General features: G+C 40.8%; 2 protein-coding genes across 5 annotated transcripts in view; one reads left to right on the top strand and one right to left on the bottom strand.

Annotated features, from left to right (window-relative positions):
* Positions 1–20: 20 nt before the first annotated feature.
* Positions 21–17,637, bottom strand: LOC127635774 (histidine-rich glycoprotein-like). The gene is made up of 4 exons (XM_052115995.1): positions 17,574–17,637; positions 1,233–1,654; positions 921–1,015; positions 21–696 (listed from the first exon to the last, which is right to left on the bottom strand). Exons 1-4 carry the CDS (start codon positions 17,635–17,637, stop codon positions 21–23), a joined length of 1,257 nt encoding a protein of 418 aa, XP_051971955.1.
* Positions 3,328–20,051, top strand: part of LOC127636234 (rabphilin-3A-like) — a 29,161-nt gene continuing 12,437 nt past the window's right edge. For all 4 annotated transcript variants that reach the window (XM_052116679.1, XM_052116678.1, XM_052116677.1 and 1 more), the window contains exons 1-2: positions 3,328–3,468; positions 19,454–19,591. In XM_052116679.1, the coding sequence (XP_051972639.1) occupies positions 19,482–19,591 (110 nt within the window). In that variant the 5' untranslated portion in view covers positions 3,328–3,468; positions 19,454–19,481. The remainder of the gene's footprint in view (positions 3,469–19,453; positions 19,592–20,051) is intronic.

Raw genomic sequence — 20,051 nt, 5'->3', positions numbered from 1 at the left:
TGTCTCAATGTTGTAAATATTTACACACAAGTGTGTGTGTGTATGATTGAGTGTGTGTATGATTGATTGTGATTTTGTGTGTGTGTGTGTGTGAGAGAGAGAGAGAGAGAGAGAGAGTGATTGTGCGTGTGAAAGTGATTGTGTGTGTGTGTGTGTGTGTGAGAGAGAGTGATTATGAGTGAGTGTGCGTGAGAGAGAGTGATTGTGTGTGTGTGTGTGTGATTGTGCGGGTGTGAGTGATTGTGTGTGTGTGTTCGATTGATTGTGTGTGTAAGAGAGAGAGAGTGATTGTGTGAGTGCGTGAGAGAGAGTGATTGTGTGAGTGCGTGAGAGAGAGTGATTGTGTTTGTGTGTGTGTGTGATTGTGCGGGTGTGAGTGATTGTGTGTGTGTGTTCGATTGATTGTGTGTGTGAGAGAGAGAGAGTGATTGTGTGAGTGCATGAGAGAGAGTGATTGTGTGAGTGCATGAGAGAGAGTGATTGTGTGAGTGCGTGAGAGAGAGTGATTGTGTTTGTGTGTGTGTGTGTGTGTGTGAGAGAGAGTGATTGTGTGTGAGAGAGAGTGATTGTGAGTGAGTGTGCGTGAGAGAGAGTGATTGTGTGTGTGTGTGTGTGTGATTGTGCGGGTGTGAGTGATTGTGTGTGTGTGTTCGATTGATTGTGTGTGTGAGAGAGAGAGAGTGATTGTGTGAGTGCATGAGAGAGAGTGATTGTGTGAGTGCATGAGAGAGAGTGATTGTGTGAGTGCATGAGAGAGAGTGATTGTGTGAGTGCGTGAGAGAGAGTGATTGTGTTTGTGTGTGTGTGTGTGTGTGTGAGAGAGAGTGATTGTGTGTGAGAGAGAGTGATTGTGTGAGTGCGTGAGAGAGTGATTGTGTGAGTGCGTGAGAGAGTGATTGTGTTTGTGTGTGTGTGTGTGTGTGAGAGAGAGTGATTGTGTGTGAGAGAGAGTGATTGTGTGAGTGCGTGAGAGAGAGTGATTGTGTGAGTGCGTGAGAGAGAGTGATTGTGTGTGTGTGTGTGAGAGAGAGTGATTGTGTGAGTGCGTGAGAGAGAGTGATTGTGTGTGAGAGAGAGTGATTGTGTTTGTGTGTGTGTGTGTGTGTGAGAGAGAGTGATTGTGTGAGTGCGTGAGAGAGAGTGATTGTGTGTGTGAGAGAGTGATTGTGTGTGTGAGTGATGTGTGAGTGTGAGAGAGTGATTGTGTGTGAGAGAGAGTGATTGTGTGAGTGAGAGAGAGTGATTGTGTGAGTGCGTGAGAGAGAGTGATTGTGTTTGTGTGTGTGTGTGTGTGTGAGAGAGAGTGATTGTGTGTGTTCGATTGATTGTGTGTGTGTGTGTGTAGAGAGAGTGATTGTGTGTGTTCGATTGATTGTGTGTGTGTGTGTGTGTGTGTGAGAGAGAGAGTGATTGTGTGTGTGTGTGAGAGAGAGAGTGAGTGTGTGATTGTGTGTGCGGGTGTGAGTGATTGTTTGTGTGTGTTCGATTGATTGTGTGTGTGTGTGTGAGAATTGTTTGTTTGTGTGTGTGTGTGTGAGCGAGTGTGATTGATTGTGCGAGTGTGTGAGTGATTGTTTGATTTTGAGTGAGTTGGAGAGCGAGAGAGAGCAATTTATTATTTTTCTTACTTTAAAAATGAAATATAGTCCCAGATCTCTTCACTATGCTACACGGAAAGCAAACGGTCCGAAACAACTATTATAAATACTTTTTCATCGTGAAGAGAAAAACGATGGTTGTGGAAGTCAATGCAAACAAACTATATTTTTAAAACTTGTATATTGTACATGATTATCTTGTAGAGGAGAATGTACTTACTAAACGTGTAATTGCCATTAAGATATACTGTATGTTTAACCCAGCATCTCTTCTCATGCCAGACAGTGAGCCTTTCACAAGCTAAAAGGGTTGATCATGTTGTTCAACTAGTAATGCAATTAACCAACATGAACTCCTACATGACAATAAACAAGAAGCACACAACTTCATGATTGACTCTTGGTTTTGTAATTGGGTGGATGGACAGACATATTGAGGTGTAGATGTATGGATGATGCTTTTTGTATGGGAACTGTATTAACGATGGTATTTTGATATAAACGACAGTGTGTCTACCATGGTGAAGATTTGTAAGGGTGATTCACTACAAAAGTAATCAGCAGAGGGCAGTACAATCACATGATGATTCATGCTCACTTATGATATTTCTGCTCAGTATTTCTGATTACAACAAAGTGTCGTATAATTGGTCATTTTGCGCTCATTGAGGCGTCTGTGACCTTTTAAAACGAATGAGCCGTGGAGCAAGACAGTAGTTAAAGTGTTAATGTATGAAAAAATGAATGCAAAGAAATCCAGAATACATTCTAGCTTCTGGGTTTTGTGCTTCAATAACAATTGAAGTATGTATAATGGACTATATAAAGAATAAACTTACAGAATTGATTGTGTGTGGTTTGGCAGAGGGGGTGGACTTAAAGGAATGTTCCGGATTCAACACAAGCTCAGCTTTTATCCCCTTTTTTCCCAGTTTGGAATGCCCAATTCCCACTACTTAGTAGGTCCTCGTGGTGGCGCGGTTACTCGCCTCAATCCGGGTGGCGGAGGACAAGTCTCAGTTGCCTCCGCTTCTGAGACCGTCAATCCGAGCATCTATCACGTGACTCGATGTGCATGACACCGCGGAGACTCACAGCATGTGGAGGCTCATGCTAATATCCGCGAACCACACACAACTCACCACACGCCCCATTGAGGCGAGAACCACTAATCACGACCACAAGCAGGTTACCCCATGTGACTCTACCCTCCCTAGTAACCCTCCCTACCCTCCCTGAGTGGAGTCACTCAGCACGCCCTGGATTCAAACTCACGACTCCAGGGGTGACAGTCAGCATCAATGCTCGCTGAGATACCCAGAACATTCCTTTAAAGTGGCAGTTCACCCTAAAAATTAAAAGTCTGTCATTATTTACTCATCCTCAAGTTGTTCCAAAACCACATGAACGCAAAAGTTGATGTTCGGCAGAATGTTAGTTTCAGTCACTATTCACGTCCAGTGCATCTTTTCCCATATAACGAAAGTAAATGATCTCATTTTGCATTCCATGTGAGAAGGAAAGTCACGTGGGTTTGGAACAACATGAGGGTGAGTAAATAATAACAGAATTCAATTGATTTTTTTTTTGGGTGAACTATGACTTTAAATATAAATGCACAGAAAAGCTGGAGAAATTGTCTACATCATCTTCATCAGGTATGTGCCCTGTAAATAAACTCTCTGCTCTTTCTCATTGGATCAGACCGCATGTGGCACGGTCATAAAAGAGGGGTTTGGTTTTCTTCTCCCTAAAGACAGAATTAAAGCATCACTCCTGCATCAGTGTGGAGAAGAGAGAGAGAGAGTGCGAGGTATCTTCATTTCTTCTGCTGAGCGGAGGAGAGATCATCACATCTCAGCATCAGCGGGTGAGTGACTCCATCGCAGACAGCTTGCACCAACTTCCAGGGCTATTCAAATTCAGCATCTATATTCTTAATGATGCAGAATAGCCCTGGATAATATCTCTATATGTGTTAATCTAATATAGAATGAATAACATGGTTATTTCTTTTTAAGCATTTAGTGAAAGTTTGTTTTAATGCATCAGTTTAAAGTGCAAATACATCAGTTCTTGGACTATCTATGGTAGCATGCTATCATAAGACATCACTGTGAAGTACTGTATGTCTATACACGCTTAAACATTGCTAATAGAATGAGTTTTCATGCATGTCTTGTCTGGTAGTAGTTTGTGAGGGGAATAAATACCTTGGAATACCATTTGTGTAACTTTAATTTTTTTTTGGCTTTAATAGCTCAACCAAAAACAACTGTTATGTCATTACTAACTCACTCTTATGCCGTTCCAAACATGTATCGCTTTCTTCTGTGGAACACAAAAGGAGATCCAAGCTTCTCTTTTCAATACAATGAAGGTGAATGGTGACTATGGCTGTTCAGCAAGATTATCAGTGAATAATAACATAAATATCAATCTGTTCCTCATGCAAAGTTACCTTATGGCTTCAGAAGACTTTGCATGTAGTGTATGAGTCGTCTGGGCTACATTTATGATGCTTGCAAGGTGCGTTCGTTGTCGTTTTGGGGCTTGAAAGTCACCTGGTCTCATAGAAACACGTTACTATACCTACATTATGAGTAAAATGTGTTTTACGTGGCTCGTTGTACGAATCGCGGCAGTTTCCTGATGAAATAAACGATAACAATGACTTTTATTCTCTTTCTCATAAATCACGAATAAAACGGCAGATTATCAGTTCATAAACACTTACTTTTTGACCTGTTTCTCACACAATGCTATCTTATGACATCTAAGCAGTTTTACTATAGCGCATGACTACATTTTAATGTTTGTTTTACATAAACAACTACATTTACAAGCTTGCAATCAAATTGCACGGAAGCTCAAGTTATTGAGCGTTGCACTTGCGATGCAAAGGGGCGGGGTACGAGTCGTGAAGAGCACACGAGTCACCACGTGAGCCGAAAGTGTCATAGAAGCACCACAAAATGACGTGACTGTGTTTTTAGGTTTGGGGTTTAGGGTAGGGAGGTCGGTTTTACTGATTTAAATCTATTAACCTTAAACTCCTCGTCTGTTTGGAAGAACATTGAACTTGCGTTTAGCGCCACACAGTGGATATAGCACCTCATAACAACTTCTTAATAATGCTTGTCTGCAGTGCATGATGTTTGGATATGTGACTTTGGTTAAATTGCATTTAAATGTTCTAACAAGTCTGAGTCGTATAGGCAGAAATCGTCTTTAAGTTGCTGTCTGGCGAACGAGAGAGCAGATCAAATAGTTGTGAACAGCTCAGAGGGCTTTTGAACGCAACATCCTCATGAGACTTCTAATGTGTGTTATGTAATGGAAGTTGTGTCTTCTCTGTCTGGCCGATGCTTTTGTGTGCGAGACAAAGATCTGACGGTATTCAGAGACAATGACAGACACATCTACAATGGAAAAGATCAAAGTTTTTGACTGCATGTGTAATGTTCCCAGCTTAAAAATACTTTTCTTTTGCATATCAAAGCATCTTCAAATTTGTGATCACAGACAACAAGGCATCTCCGAAAATGTGCATTGTTACCGTGCTGTCATGCCGCCTCGAGGCAACACAGTCTGTAGAAAAGGTCACAATTGCTTTCAATACAGGGTTTTTTCTCCACTAGTAGCAATCCCAGTGAACTTTCAGTTCAAATCTTTCTCTAATTTCTTAACGCGTGACTGATTAGTTGCACATTTGATCTTATGAGATCACCTTTCAACTCTCAACATGCAGAGGTGCAAGCGGATGTTATTAAAGGGATCGTTTGCTCAAAAATAACAAATTCTGTCATTATTTACTTACCCTCATGTTGTTCCAAACCCGTATGACTTTATTTCTTCCGTGGAACACAATAGGTAATGCCAGACAGAATGACGGCCTCAGTCACCGTTTACTACTTTTGATTGTAAGGAAAAAAAAAGATGCAATGAAAGTGAATGGTGACTGAGATTTGCAGTCCCAAACATTCTGGCTAATACAAACATTTTACTTTGAAAAAAAATTACAGAGATAGTTCACCAAAAATGACAATTTTGTCATCATTTACTCGCACTCATATTGTTCAAAACCCATGTGACTTTCTTTGATCTGTGAAAGACAAAAGAAGATGTTAGACAGAATGACAGCCTCAGTCACCATTCACTTTCATTGCATCTGTTTTCTATACAATGTAAGAAGTAAATGAAAGTGAATGGTGACTTATGCTGTCAGTCTCTAACATTCTGGATAAATCTTTTTTTTTTTAATGTTTTTTTTTATATATAATATACAGTAAAATTACTGTACTGCAAGGGCGTTTTTTTTTTTTTTTTTTACCAAATGTTTCTTAACAACAGAAAGGTGGCACATTCAAACAGTTCACTAACACTTCAGAAATCAGATTTTTTTTTTTTACATATATATATATTTTTTCTCCCCAATTTGGGATGCCCATTTCCCAATGTGCTCTAAGTCCTCGTGGTGGCGTAGTGACTCGCCTCAATCTGGGTGGTGTAAGACGAATCTCAGTTGCCTCCGCGTCTGAGACCATCAATCCGTGACCAATCTTATCACGTGACTTGTTGAGGGCGTTACCGCGGAGACGTAGCGCGTGTGGAGGCTTCACGCTATTCTCTGCAGCATCCATGCACAACTTGCCACACGCCCCATTGTGAGTGAGAACCACATTATAGTGACTACAAGGAGGTTAACCCATGTGACTCTACCCTCCCTAGCAACCGGGCCAATTTGGTTGCTAAGGAGACCTGGCTGGAGTCACTCAGCACACTCAGTGACTGATCTACTGATCAGATTCAGCATGCTGAGCTATTGCGAAATCCTGTAAACATCATTATTTAAAAAAAGAAAATGTTTAACAGTGCACGGAATTCCTGGTGAGGAACTACACTACCCATAATCCTCAAGAGAACAATCCACCAATCAGAATATCACTACCAACAAAGCGCACCAAAAGAGCTCTGCAGCGACCGCCCAGTCCCATGACTCACTCTCCCTACGCTCTCAAACTACTTATATATGTGAGGGCCTGGGTATCTCAGCGAGTACACTGACTACCACCCCTGGAGTCGCAAGTTTGAATCCAGGGTGTTCTGAGTGACTCCAGTCAGGCTTCCTAAGCAACCAAATTGGCCCGGTTGCTAAGGAGGGTAAAGTCACATGGGGTAACCTCCTTGTGGGTCACTATAATGTGGTTCTCTCTCTCGGTGGGGCACGTGGTGAGTTGTGAATGGATGCTGCGGAGAATATTTTTTGGTTCGTGACTCGGAAAACCTTTATGAAGGATTTGATTAAATCCCTATGGAAAAAGTGAATGAGAAAAATACTTCTGGAACCAAAACAGCTGAACAAGTGGGGAGACACTGTTGTGCTCTATAGTCCTTATCAGAAATAACTGATGCTTTGTGGGAAAGAAAGTAGACATTGCGGACAGTTATATGGAGGATTAAGCTGTTGTTTTCTTTGGACGCCCCATTCCCCATTAGAGAGGCATTGTGGGCTATAGTACTAATGAATTACCTAACAGCCAGCTGTGTGCTCCAATATCACAGACAGATGGTCAACATATCATGCACCTAAGTATAAGGTCCCTGTGCATTCACTGTGAGCAAGAAAACAAGTCAACAAGAAATGGCATTTGCAACCCATTTTACTTCCGTTATGTAACTTAGGCCAAAAGTATGTGGTTACACCCATGTTAAACATTCATCAAACACATTTGCATGAATCCTTCCCTTTGCTCTTCTGGGAAAGGCTTTCCACTATATTTGCTTCCATTCAGACACAAGAGCATCAAACTGATGTTGGGTGATGATGCGTCTGGCTTTCAAACTGAAACATGATATTTCGAGAAATAATGTAGGGTGAGACTTTATCCATCAGGAATTAATTGGATTGTGAAAAGTGGTCTGGGTCTGTATAAGTCAGGTAGATGGAGGGGAGGTGTTTGAAAATAGAAGGGCTTTGTAATGTCGTTGTGGAGTCGGATCAAGTTATTCAAGTTTGATGAAAGATTACAAACATATCTATCTTTGGAATAACATTCTTTTTAGTCATCCAAGTTTAATCATTTATTTGCACATCCCATATATACATTGTTAATATAATAGGAAGAAGGAAATAACAGTGCACTCAGCAGTCCAGTAACCACAGATGGCATGTATGCATTAGCAATCGCATTTTCTCAAAAATCTCTATAGGTTTAATATTAGCAAAACAATATTAGCAAACAGTAGTTTTGGCAAGTCATTTAGGACTTGTACTTTGTGCATGACACGAGTAATTTTCCAACAATTGTTTACAGACAGATTGTTTCACTTTTAATTGAAAATATCACAGTTCCAGTGTGTTTTAAGCAGCTTGGAAAATTCCAGAAAATAATTTCAAGCCTTCAAGCCATTAGCCAATTAGCTTCTAATAGGATGTGTACTGAATTGTGTACCTGTGGAAGTATTTTAAGGTCTGCCTTCAAACTCAGTGCCTCTTTGCTTGACATCATGGGAAAATTAAAAGACCTAGACCTCACAAAAAAATTGTGGATCTCCACAAGTCTGGTTCATCCTTGGGAGCAACTTCCAAATGCCTGAAGGTACCACGTTCATCTGTACAAACAATAGGATGCAAGTATAAACACGCAGCCATCATACCGCTCAGAAGGAGACACATTCTGTCTCCTAGGGATGAACGTAGTTTGGTGTGAAAAGTGCAAATCAATCCCAGAACAACAGCAAAGGACCTTGTGAAAATGCTGGAGGAAACAGGTAGACAAGTATCTATATCCACAGCAAAACAAGTCCTATATTGACATAACCTGAAAGGATGCTCAGCAAGGAAGAACCCACTGCTCCATTACCACCATAAAAAAAGCCAGACTACAGTTTGCAAGTTCACATGGGGACAAAGATCTTACTTTTTGGAGAAATGTCCTCTTAAAATTTGGTCATAATGACCATCGTTATGTTTGGAGGAAAAAGGGTGAGGTTTGCAAGCTGAAGAACACCATCCCAAAAGTGAAGCATGGGAGTGGCAGCATCATGTTGTTGGGGTGCGTTGTTGCAGGAGGGACTGGTGCTCTTCACAAAATAGATGGCATCATGAGGAAGAAAAATAATGTAGATGTATTTAAGCAACATCTCAAGACATCAGTCAGGAAGTTAAAGATTGGTCACAAATGGGTCTTCCAAATGGACAATGACCCCAAGCATACCTCCAAAGTTGTGGCAAAATGGCTTAAACTCTAACAAAGTCAAGGTATCAGAGTGGCATCACTAAGCCCTGATCTCAATCCGACAGAAAATTTGTGTGCAGAACTGAAAAAGCCTGTGCGAGCAATGAGGCCAACAACCCCGACTCAGTTACACCAGTTCTGTCTGGAGGAATGGGACAAAATTCCAGCAACTTATTGCGAGAACCTTGTGGAAGGATACCCAAAATGTTTGACCCAAGTTAAACAATTTAAAGGCAATGCTGCCAAATACTAAGTGTACAACAAAGTGTATGTAAACTTCTGACCCAATGTGGGAATGTGATGATAGAAATAAAAGCTGAAATAAATAATTCTCTCTACTATTATTCTGACATTTACATTCTTTTTATACATTTATGCATTTGGCAGACGCTTTTATCCAAAGCGACTTACAGTGCACTTATTACAGGGACAATCCCCCCGGAGCAACCTGGAGTTAAGTGCCTTGCTCAAGGACACAATGGTGGGGATTGAACCAGCGACCTTCTGATTACCAGTTATGTGCTTTAGTCCACTTCGCCACCACCACATTTTTTTAATGATTCCAACACAGACTAAAAGAAATTTAACTACAAGATTATGCATTCGGAATCAACTGCAAATAAGACATTAACCTTCCCAATCATCGATAAATGTAATGAAGCCCACCTACCCACATCGCTCAAAAACTTTTTTATTAAAGGGTCAAAATGAACTCTGACTAAATCACACAAATTTGCAGGGAATAAAATACTCAAATGCTTAACGCCCTGTTTGGGCCATTGAAAGGCGCCGGGCTAAAAAGCAGTTACTGGGCAGTATGCAGTCAGAGACAAAGCTTCGGATTTAGACCAATTAAATCTGTATCCCAAAAATTTTGAAAAGGAATTGATAATTCTGTGGAGGCAAGGCATAGATCTAATGGGGTCGGACACGAGTTATAAAATATCATCTACTTAAAGCGAAAGCTTATGCGCCACAACTCCCACCACCACCCATGGAAAATCCTCCTCCTTTCTTTTTGCAGCTGTTAATGGTTCCAGGGCAAGACAGAACAATAATGGGGAAAGAGGGCAACCCTCCTGGGTGCCCCTGTCCAGAGTAAAATAATCTGAAATTAATCCATTTGTTTGTACCGCCGCTACCGGGTGTCTATAAAGTAACTTAATCCATCCAATACAAGTATATCTGAAGCCATATATTTCTAAAATCTTAAATTAATCCCATTCTACCATATCAAACGCTTTTTCGGCATCAAGTGAGATCGCAGCGACCGGATTCTGATCATTCACCACTGACCACATGATATTGATGAGCCGCCTAATGTTATCAGAAGAGCTGCAGCCCCGAATAAATCCCACCTGATCTATATGTATAAGAGATTTCATAACTTAATCGGTTAGCCAGAAGTTTTGACAATTTTTACATCTAGTTGGATCAGGGAAATTGGATGATAACATTTACACTTGCTTGGATCTTTGTCCTTTTTAAGAATCGGGCTGATCTGGGCTTGCATCAAGGTGGGCAGAAGCTTTCCATTCTTTAATGCTTCCGTATAAACTTCTAGCAAAAGTGGAGCCAATTCTGTAGCATAAGATAAAGATAAGATAAAAATTAATCGGCAGTAGGCAAGGCCTTAATTACCTCACCAAGCTCCTCCAAGGTTATCTTGGAGTCAAGAGAATTGTTTTGCTAAGACGTCAATTTAGAGAGTTCTAATGGTTCCACAAATGTTATAATATCTTCATCAGTTGAAGAAGATGTGGAACTATAAAGATCAAGATAGATTTGTTTTATATATCTAGCCAAAAGCTTCCCTGCTTTGTCCCCCGACTCAAAGTATGACTGTCTTGACCTGAATAACCAAAACTCCACCTTCTGTGACAAAATAGTATTATATCTATATTTCAATCGGGTCAATTCTCTGAGGCCATCAGACGACATTTGGTGCTTCAGCTCTGACTCAGCACTTTAATATTCCCTTCCAACTACACAAGTTCTCGTACTTTGGATTTTTTGGTGAATGAGGCGTACTTTATGATCTGACCCCTAAGAACAGCCTTAAGTGCCTCCCAAGCCATGCCCACAGAGGATCCTGAGGACCAGTTGGTCTCCATATAGACAGTGATTTCAGCCTTTTAACATTTGTTGGAAATCAAGTTTTTGCAAAAGGGATACATTAAAGCGCCAACTATACGATTTATTTTTCTTCATATGTTGCAACACCTCTAAACTCACCAGGGCGTGATCTGAGACTAAGATGTTTCCAATTGAGCAATCAGTGACATTTGAAATAAGGGATTTAGATATATATAAAAATATCTATTCTAGAATAAATCTTATGGACTTATGAAATTTTTTTTTATAGTCCCTACCAGATGGGTTCAAAAGTCTCCAAATATCTGTAAAACCAAGATATTTAACATCCTGTGAAGTGTCAATGTTGCTCTTGGGGGCTTGCACACTTTTTCTTCACTATGATCAAGGACTGAATCAATCAATAGATTAAAGTCTCCTCCCAATATTATATAATGAGGGGTCCCAGCGGCTTGTAACCTCCCTTCAAGATCTATAAAAAAGCCCTGATCATCAGCATTAGGTGCATATACAGTATATTAGCCAAAATCAACCTTTGCCCCTGAATTTCAGCTAAATAATGACTCACGTTTTTTAAATAAAGTAGTGATCCCAACTGACCTAAGACAGGGAATGTTTTCTACGATTAAATGTCAGGAATTGTGAAAAACTGAGTTTAAATGTATTTGGCTAAAGTGTATGTAAACTTCGTGATGGCCTCAAGCTGTTGTCAATGGACACGCCCAGTGTAGATGGAAACAAGAAAATGTTGATGCGTAAATGATGCAAAAATGTTAATTACCGGGTGAACTATGGCACTTTTCAAAATGCAATTTATATTTCATTTCTCATTCACTTAGATCGATTTCAGCACTCTCAGTGTAGTGCATTTTCATAATTTTACAGATCTGTTTCCTGCAAAAGAGAATGTGGTTTTGGTTTTGTTAAAAATCATTGGGCTTTTTGCAATAGACACACACACACACACACACACACACACACACACACACACACACACACACACAAACACTCGCACGTGCACAGGGAACACAGTGTAAACGCATTAGAGCCCTCAGTCAGACCACATTGTATTGTGGAGCTAAAATGACTCCATTTCTTTTTATTCACATCAATTTGCAGAGCATTTCCCTGGGCGAGTGACGTTTCTCCTGCACGGCAGCCGCTGATGAATTCCAAGTGACATGGGTTTTTCTCTTGGCAGCGCGCTGAGGCAAACCTGGCATCACTGTTTTTTGGGAGCTGCTTGCTGAGCACGCTTTTTCTTTTACGGTTACGAGAGCTCCCTTACACCTGATTTATTTTTTATGTCTGCAAAACAATAAATGTAGAGAGATGGCAGGAACATATAGGTAGAAAAAGGAAGGGTGGAATTGGGATACGATATAAGTTGGATTCGAACCCACATGAGCACCTCAGCTCTATATACACTGATCAGCCACAACATTCAAATCACTGAGAGGTGAAGGGAACTGTGATTGCTAGACGACTGGGTCAGAGCATTTCCAAAATGGCAGGTGGGGTGTGGGGTGTTCCCGGTGTACAGTGGTTAGTACCTACCTAAAGAGGTTCAAGGAAGGACAACTGGTGAACCGGTGACCAAGGCACATTGATGCGTGTGAGGAGCAAAGGCTAGCCCGTCTGGTGAGCTTCTGTAGCACAAACTTCTGAAAAACGTAATCCTGACCATGATAGAAAGGTGTCAGAACACACAGTGCATCGCAGCTTGTTGCGTATGGGTCTGCATAGCCGCAGATCGGTCAGAGTGCCCATGCTGACCCCAAAATCGCCTACAGTGGGCACGTGAGCGTCAGAACTGGACCTTGAAGCAAAGGTAGAAGTGGCCTGGTCTGATGAATCACGTTTTCTTTTAGATCATATGGACAGCCAGGTGTGTGTGTGCATTGTTTACCTGGGGAAGAGATGGCAGCAGGATGCACGATGGGAAGAAGGCAGGCTGGAGGCAGTGTGATGCTCTGGGCAATGTTCTGCTGGGACACCTTGGGTCCTGGCATTCACGTGGATGTTACTTTGACACGTACCACCTACCTAAAGATGGTTGCAGACCATGGCAACGGTATTCCCTGATGGCCTCTTTCAGCAGGATAATGTGTCCTGCCACACTGCAAAAATTGTTCAGGAATGGTTTGAGGAACATGACAAAGAGTTCAAGGTGCTGACTTGGCCTCCGAATTCCCCAGATCTCAATCTGATTGAGCATCTATGGGATGTGGTGGACCAACAAGTCTGAACCATGGAGGCCCCACCTCGCAACTTACAGGACTTAAATGATCTACTGCTAACGTCTTGGTGCCAGATACCACAGGACACCTTCAGAGGTCTTGTTGAGTCCCTGCCTCGATGGGTCAGACAGATGGGTTTTGGTGGCATGAGTGGGGGACTTACACGATATTAGGCAGGTGGTTTTAATGTTGTGGCTGATCGGTGTATATGGGTAGATGAAACACTTAAAAAAATTCATCTTTTAAGAGCTTTAAATGGCAAGAATACATGGACTATGTGTTCTTTTAAAAATGCATTTGTCACACCACAGGACTATTTAAAATAATAATGACAGAATGTTCATCTTTGGTGTACTATTCATTTGTCACGTTGATTTGCCTTTTCATAAGTATGCCATCTCAGGTCATCTTTCAGTGCTGCAGATTTTAATACAAAATACAGTCATGCCAAAGCATGCACTACTCAGACCTGTGAAAAGAAAAAAACTAAATTTGGAGTGCTAATATAATATTCATAAATTCACATAATGTAACCAAATTATACAAAAGAATGCAAGCAACGGTGGCCGATGTGACTTAGCATCTAAATCATTAGACGAGTTTTGGTCCACTAATTCCTCTTTGATGTCTTGACACTTGACTACATGTGTTCGTGTACAGACTGAGCTCTAATGAGTTCATAACAGTCTCTCTTCATTATCTATCTCCTTGCAGAAAAACAACCCCAATTAATACGAGCACCTCGTTAGCTCATTAACCTGCTTGAGGCGTTCTGCTTGCATCGAGGTTACCAACATTTATGTGTTTTCTATTGTGGATACAGGAAGTATTTTGTTTTGGGAAGGGATGGATTGGTCTTGAAATATCAATTCTTGCGATTCAGATGTTGAATGGCCCTGGGAAAAAATCTAGAATTGCAGCAATCTTGAGGCAAACTTGCCGCAAATTCGACACTTGTTAACTTTTACATGCAAATGAGCTTTGCTGTAAACACTTCATTGTCGCCAAAGGTTTGCTGCAGGTTCACAACTACCGGTGAAGAGCTGCAAATTTAGGGCAAACATTTGCGGCGATTCGCAAATTTATTTGCATATGAAATGTGGCAAGTTTGCCAGAATTCTAGATTTTTTGTAGGGGTCGCTAGGGATCAATCCTCACATAATACCAATACTAAGTATTTTTTTTAAACTAGTGTCTTTATTTACACTGGCGGCCAAAAGTTTTGAATAATGTACAGATTTTTCTGTTTCGGAAGGAAATTGGTACTTTAATTCACCAAAGTGGCATTCAACTGATCACAGAGTATATTCAGGACATTACTGATGTAAAACAGCAACATCACTATTTGACAAAATTCCTTTTTGATCAAATCTAGACAGCAGCATCAGTCCAACACCTTATCCTTGAGTAATCATGATAAATTGATCATTTGATACTAGAAAATCACTTGCCATTATATCAAACACAACTGAAAGATATTTGGATCATTAAATGAAGCTGAGCGTTGTGTTTGTGTTGGTTTTTGAGTTGCCACAGTATCAATAGACTGACATGTCTTAAGGTCAATATTAGGTCAGAAATGGCAAAAAAGAAACAGCTTTCTCTAGAAACTCATCAGTCATTGTTTTTAAGGTTATACAATGCTTGAAATTGCCAAAAAACTGCAGATTTCATACAAAGGTGTAACTACAGTCTTCAAAGATAAAGCACAACTGTCTCTAACAAGGACAGAAAGAGATGTGGAAGACCAGATGTGCAACTAAACAAGAGGATAAGTACATCAGAGTCTCTAGTTTGAGAAATAGATGCCTCACATGTCCTCCGCTGACAGCTTCATTGAATTCTACCCGCTCAACACCAGTTTCATGTACAACAGTAAAGAGAAGACTCAGGAGGACTTATGGGAAGAATGGCAAAGAAAAAGACACTTTTGAAACAGAAAAACAAAAAGAAAAGGTTCGAGTGGGCAAAGAAACACAGACATTGGACAATAGATAATTGGAAAAGAGTGTTACGGATCTTCACCCCATTGAGCTTTTGTGGGATCAGTTAGACTGTAAGGTGTGTGAGAAGTGCCCGACAAGACGGTCACATCTATGGCAAGTGCTACAGGAAGTGTGGGGTGAAAGGTCAAGTGCTACAGGAAGTGTGGGGTGAAAGGTCACCTGAGCATCTGGACAAACTGACCGCTAGAATAACAAGAATCTGCAAAGCTGTCATTGCTGCACGTGGAGGATTTTTTGATGAGAAATCTTTGAAGTAGTTTAAGAAGTTCTGACATTTCATGTTATTAATGTCCTGATTATATATTGTGACTTTGAAAAAAATCCAAACTTTTGACCGCCAGTGTATTTAATCGTGAAAATAAACGTTATTTAATTTGACTTCTTATTTTTCCTTATTAATTGGGTTCCATTAGTAAATGCATTAGGTATCATTAAGTTACTATTAAAGGGATAGTTCACCCCAAATTTTCTCAGCTCAGAAGGTCCTTAAGCAGCTTTTTATTTAGATTTAAAAAAGTTCTTGATGTTTCATTCTAGGTTCTTCAGATGAACGTATTGGTTTCTGTGTCCATAAGACTTATCAGGATGAAGAGTTTGCTTCTAAATGAAACCTTTAGAGTGCTGATGGATATGGGGTTTGGTGCGAATGCAGCCATGTTTGTATCAAACTAACTCACCCATAGATTCCTGCGTCTGCACTGGCTTTTTGTGTGACTCTAGATTTCATGGCTCAGTGACATTGAATTTGATTTAGCCATTAATGCAATAATACAATCAATGTCCCTGCAGAGAAAATGTCATTTAGAGCATGATAATGTACTGACCCCAAAGACTGACCCCACCAGAAGGACGTGGGTGGGCTCTGAATCTATTATAGCCTTTGATAAAGGCTTTTTTTTTTTTATAAGACGTTGATTTAGTGTTTGAATAATGCAAGTGTTGCTTTACATAAATACCGGTCAAGCTGTAGAGCGTTCCAACTTTGCGCGTGCCGTTTGTGTCTCTTTGTAAATAGGGCAGCACAACATACAGTAATTATGTTATTAAAATTGATCTATTCCTTGATATGTACAATTAGCACGACCAACATATTTTAATTTTGTGATACAGCACTGCAAAATGTCCATGACATCATTCTCCGATAACATCATAACTCCGATAAAATTCTTCCACCATTGTCCATAAAATTTCAGTTTTTAAATGAAATACAAATTTGTATTGGTGGCATTTGAAACACTGAGTATAAGGTACTGTACAATCTAATGTTTATGGAAATAACACGTATGTTGTGTCTATGAAAAACATGTTAATGTTGTACACTTATCTCAGTTACAGTACACTTATCTTAAGGGCTTAAAAAAGGGCTTAAGTAGGGAGTGAATCAGTGGAGAACCAGGTGCTGCAAGCACGCTAATTAGTGGCATGATCAGCGTCTTCCTATGATCATGCATACCGGCAGCGCCTGCGAGAAACGAGGGAGAGAAAATAACAAAACACACAGACCAAACCAACAAACTCACCGGAGCTGGGACACTTTCATTCTAGTTCTACTTCCTTGAATTCAAATTTGAATTACAATTCTGCGTCCTGTTAGTGACCTCAAACCGAATTCAGGATTGCAGTCATTCTGAATTAAATTCTGAATGGCACACATTCCCAAACTTGGGAAGTTATTTGTGTTTAGTCCCGCTCATGCCGAAGCAAATAAGACAGGCTGCTGTTTTTGCCGACGTCAGCATCCTTGAATTAATCTCAGCAGGGGTTTCAGCACAGTTAATGCAAACACATTAGATTTTTCATAAGTGCTCGAGTGGCATGTTTGAAGATTCAACTGGCCATCAGAGAGGCCAGGAATGACGTGATAGACGCACCATCTTTAGAAACAGCTGATGAGATGAAAAGTGACAGCGCTGGTGGAAGTTGCTCTCTATTTCCCATTTCCTCTGTCTCAATCTCCTTGTCCTCTTCAGGCCCAAATGGTAATCAGTCTTGTCCTCACCTCTCTCTCTCTCTCCTCAACATTTTCAATCAACACTTTGAACAACTCTGAAGGGACAAAATTGAATTGGCCCAACATGCTGGAAAGAGCAGGGCATTGACTCATTAATGATATGACATGCTGAAATATCAAAGCCACAGAGATGATTCCACTTTCACTGCATATAAAGCACAAAACAGCCATGTACTGGGAAGACGCTGATCACAGTGATGGACATGCCCGATCCCACCTGCTACCCTCTGATTGCACTCCCTACTTATTCCTTGTGTTTACCTCTTTCTTTGCTAGTTTATTGTTCGCTGTTACTGTTCGCTGTCATGTCTGAGGTTTCCCTCTTGTGTAGTTGGAGCGTGCTCGTGTATCTGTTGGTTGCCTGTCTATAGAGGTGCGGTTACCTGCCTGCTTGCGGTCGCTCTCACCAGTTGGTGCCCAGTACTGTGGAGGAGGATTCCTCTGCATCTACCCATGTCTTGGGAGATTTGTCTGGGCTTCGTTTCGCACCACACCAGCTTCAACGGACTCTCTCCGGATTGCTCCAGACTACCACAATGCACACACTCATCTCACGAACACACTAATTCCTACCAGCGGCTTGTTGGATCAGGTGTCTGCGGCCGGTGCTGGAAGTGCCTTTTTGTGACTCTCTACTAGTGCAGCTTGTTGGATCAGCCGTCAGCAGCCAGTGCCGGGAGCGCCATTCAGTTACTTCACATTCTCTGTCAGTAAATACTATTTATTGTCATCTCTGCTTTTGGGTTCTTTTTCCTCCCCCCCCCCCATACGTAACAGTATTTTCCTTCTCGGCTACCTTTGATGTCACAGCTCAGGATATTCGCTTGTGAAAGATTTGGAATGGTGTGCATCCTTGTAGTGCAATCAGACAAAAAAAAACATTGTCTAGACAAAATTTTCAATGCGGCTCCAGAGCCAATACCGTATTGATGTCATCCGAAAGATCCTATGACTTCTATAATTTATACTTAACTGATGCCAGCCGGTTAAACACAATGCACACCAAACAGATGGAAACATCAGTCATAAAGATGGTAGTAGTGTTTTTAACTAGTTTACATATTTTTGGTCACTGATACTCTAAGATGCTGTCACTCTTATCCCCACAAAATGATGTTTCATCACACATCTTGTAAACTGGACAATTAGTGCAAAGAAAGTTGCATATTTGAATGACAGACGTTTATGTTTAATGAATTGAATACAACAAGCATATTGTTTCACAGAGACTAAAATTAGCAAGCACACAGAGTTTCAGATGTTATAAACAGATGTGGCTTATTTGTCACGCTTTTTTCATGAAACATTAACAAAATATGAACAATAACTTAAAGCAGATGCTCCCAATTAAAATGAGCCCAAATAAAAAGTGATACAATGTGTAGATCTTGAGTTAATTCTCATTGAGTGACATAACGTGCCAAGCGGCTAAAGGGTTAATATAATGCCTGACGCATGCAACCTCTGTCAAGCTATATTGTGATTAATATGCGGGTGTGTCTAATCTACATTTATGCATTCGGCAGACGCTTTTATCCAAAGTGACTTACAGTGCACTTATTACAGGGACAATCCCCAGAACAACCTGGAGTTAAGTGCCTTACTCAAGGACACAATGGTGGTGGCTGTGGGGATCGAACCAGTGACCTTCTGATTACCAGTTATGTGCGTTAGACCACTACGCCACCACCAGAAATTACAGTAATCACATGGTATTAATGTCTTAGGTGACATAGCTTATACTGCTGCAGAACGGAAGCCTGATGTAGAGTTACATATTTATCTTTTTCACTCCAAAAGTGATCATATCAATTTAGAAGACATTAATTTAACAGCTGGTGTCGTATGGATGATGTTTATGCCGACATCTCCATTCACTTACATTTTAAGGACCTACTGAGCTGAAATATATTTATATTTTTCTTCAAATGTGTTCTGGTGAAGAAAGAAAGTCAGACACACCTGGGATATCATGGGTAAATAATGAGAGAATTTTAATTTTTGGTTGAATTATCCCTTTAAGAGTTTGAGACCAAGTGTCTTTATGGATATAAATTATAGACTTTCTTGGCTGTGCGTTCCTCCTGTAATATCCCCTCTGTTGTTGATGGTGATTGGGTAATTAAACAGACCGATGGGGCTACTGGGAGTTTTATCACGTTGGTTGTATATTAAGCATTCAGTGCTGTTTCAGTACAGATGTATTTGACAGTGCACTGGGCATAGATGACTATTGTGGTTTTTTGCATTGTTTTTGCTGTAGGACGGGCTGCAAGGTGTACGGAAGACAAATGGAGTCCACCGCTGGAACCAACGAGCTGACAGACGAGGAGAAGGAAATTATCAATAGCGTGCTGGCGAGAGCCAAGATGATGGAGGACATGGAGCAGAAAAGGATTGGGTGAGATCCTCATAATGATAAACAGGTTTCCCAAACACTACCATTGGTTGGACAAACAGATAGTCCCGCCTCAATCTCGCGCCATTGTTACAGCCAGCGCAGGGGTTGGGGGGATAATAAACATAACAATTCTCAAGAGCAATTTTTGAAGGGGACACAAGGTTTTTTTTGTTGTTGCCCTGTTTGCCTTTGTATTATTTTATTTCTTAAACAATTATTTTAATAATATATCATTATATTATTTACAATACACATATTTTAATAGTATTTTAGGGGGGGACAACCCTCAGACACGGGGGGTCCTGACCCCCGACACCCCACCACCCGACAACCCCCGGCGATTTCCGCCTATGAGCCAGTGTGTTGCTGTGTCGGGTTGATCGGGATGCTCAAACACAGCATTGTTTAATGCCACAGTGCCAGTGTTCACGTTCTTCAAGATGTCAACCTAAAATTTACT

Source organism: Xyrauchen texanus, chromosome 43 (assembly GCF_025860055.1).
Source record: "Xyrauchen texanus isolate HMW12.3.18 chromosome 43, RBS_HiC_50CHRs, whole genome shotgun sequence".
Classification (NCBI taxonomy): Eukaryota; Metazoa; Chordata; class Actinopteri; order Cypriniformes; family Catostomidae; genus Xyrauchen; species Xyrauchen texanus.
This window is presented reverse-complemented; position numbering and strand designations above follow the sequence as displayed.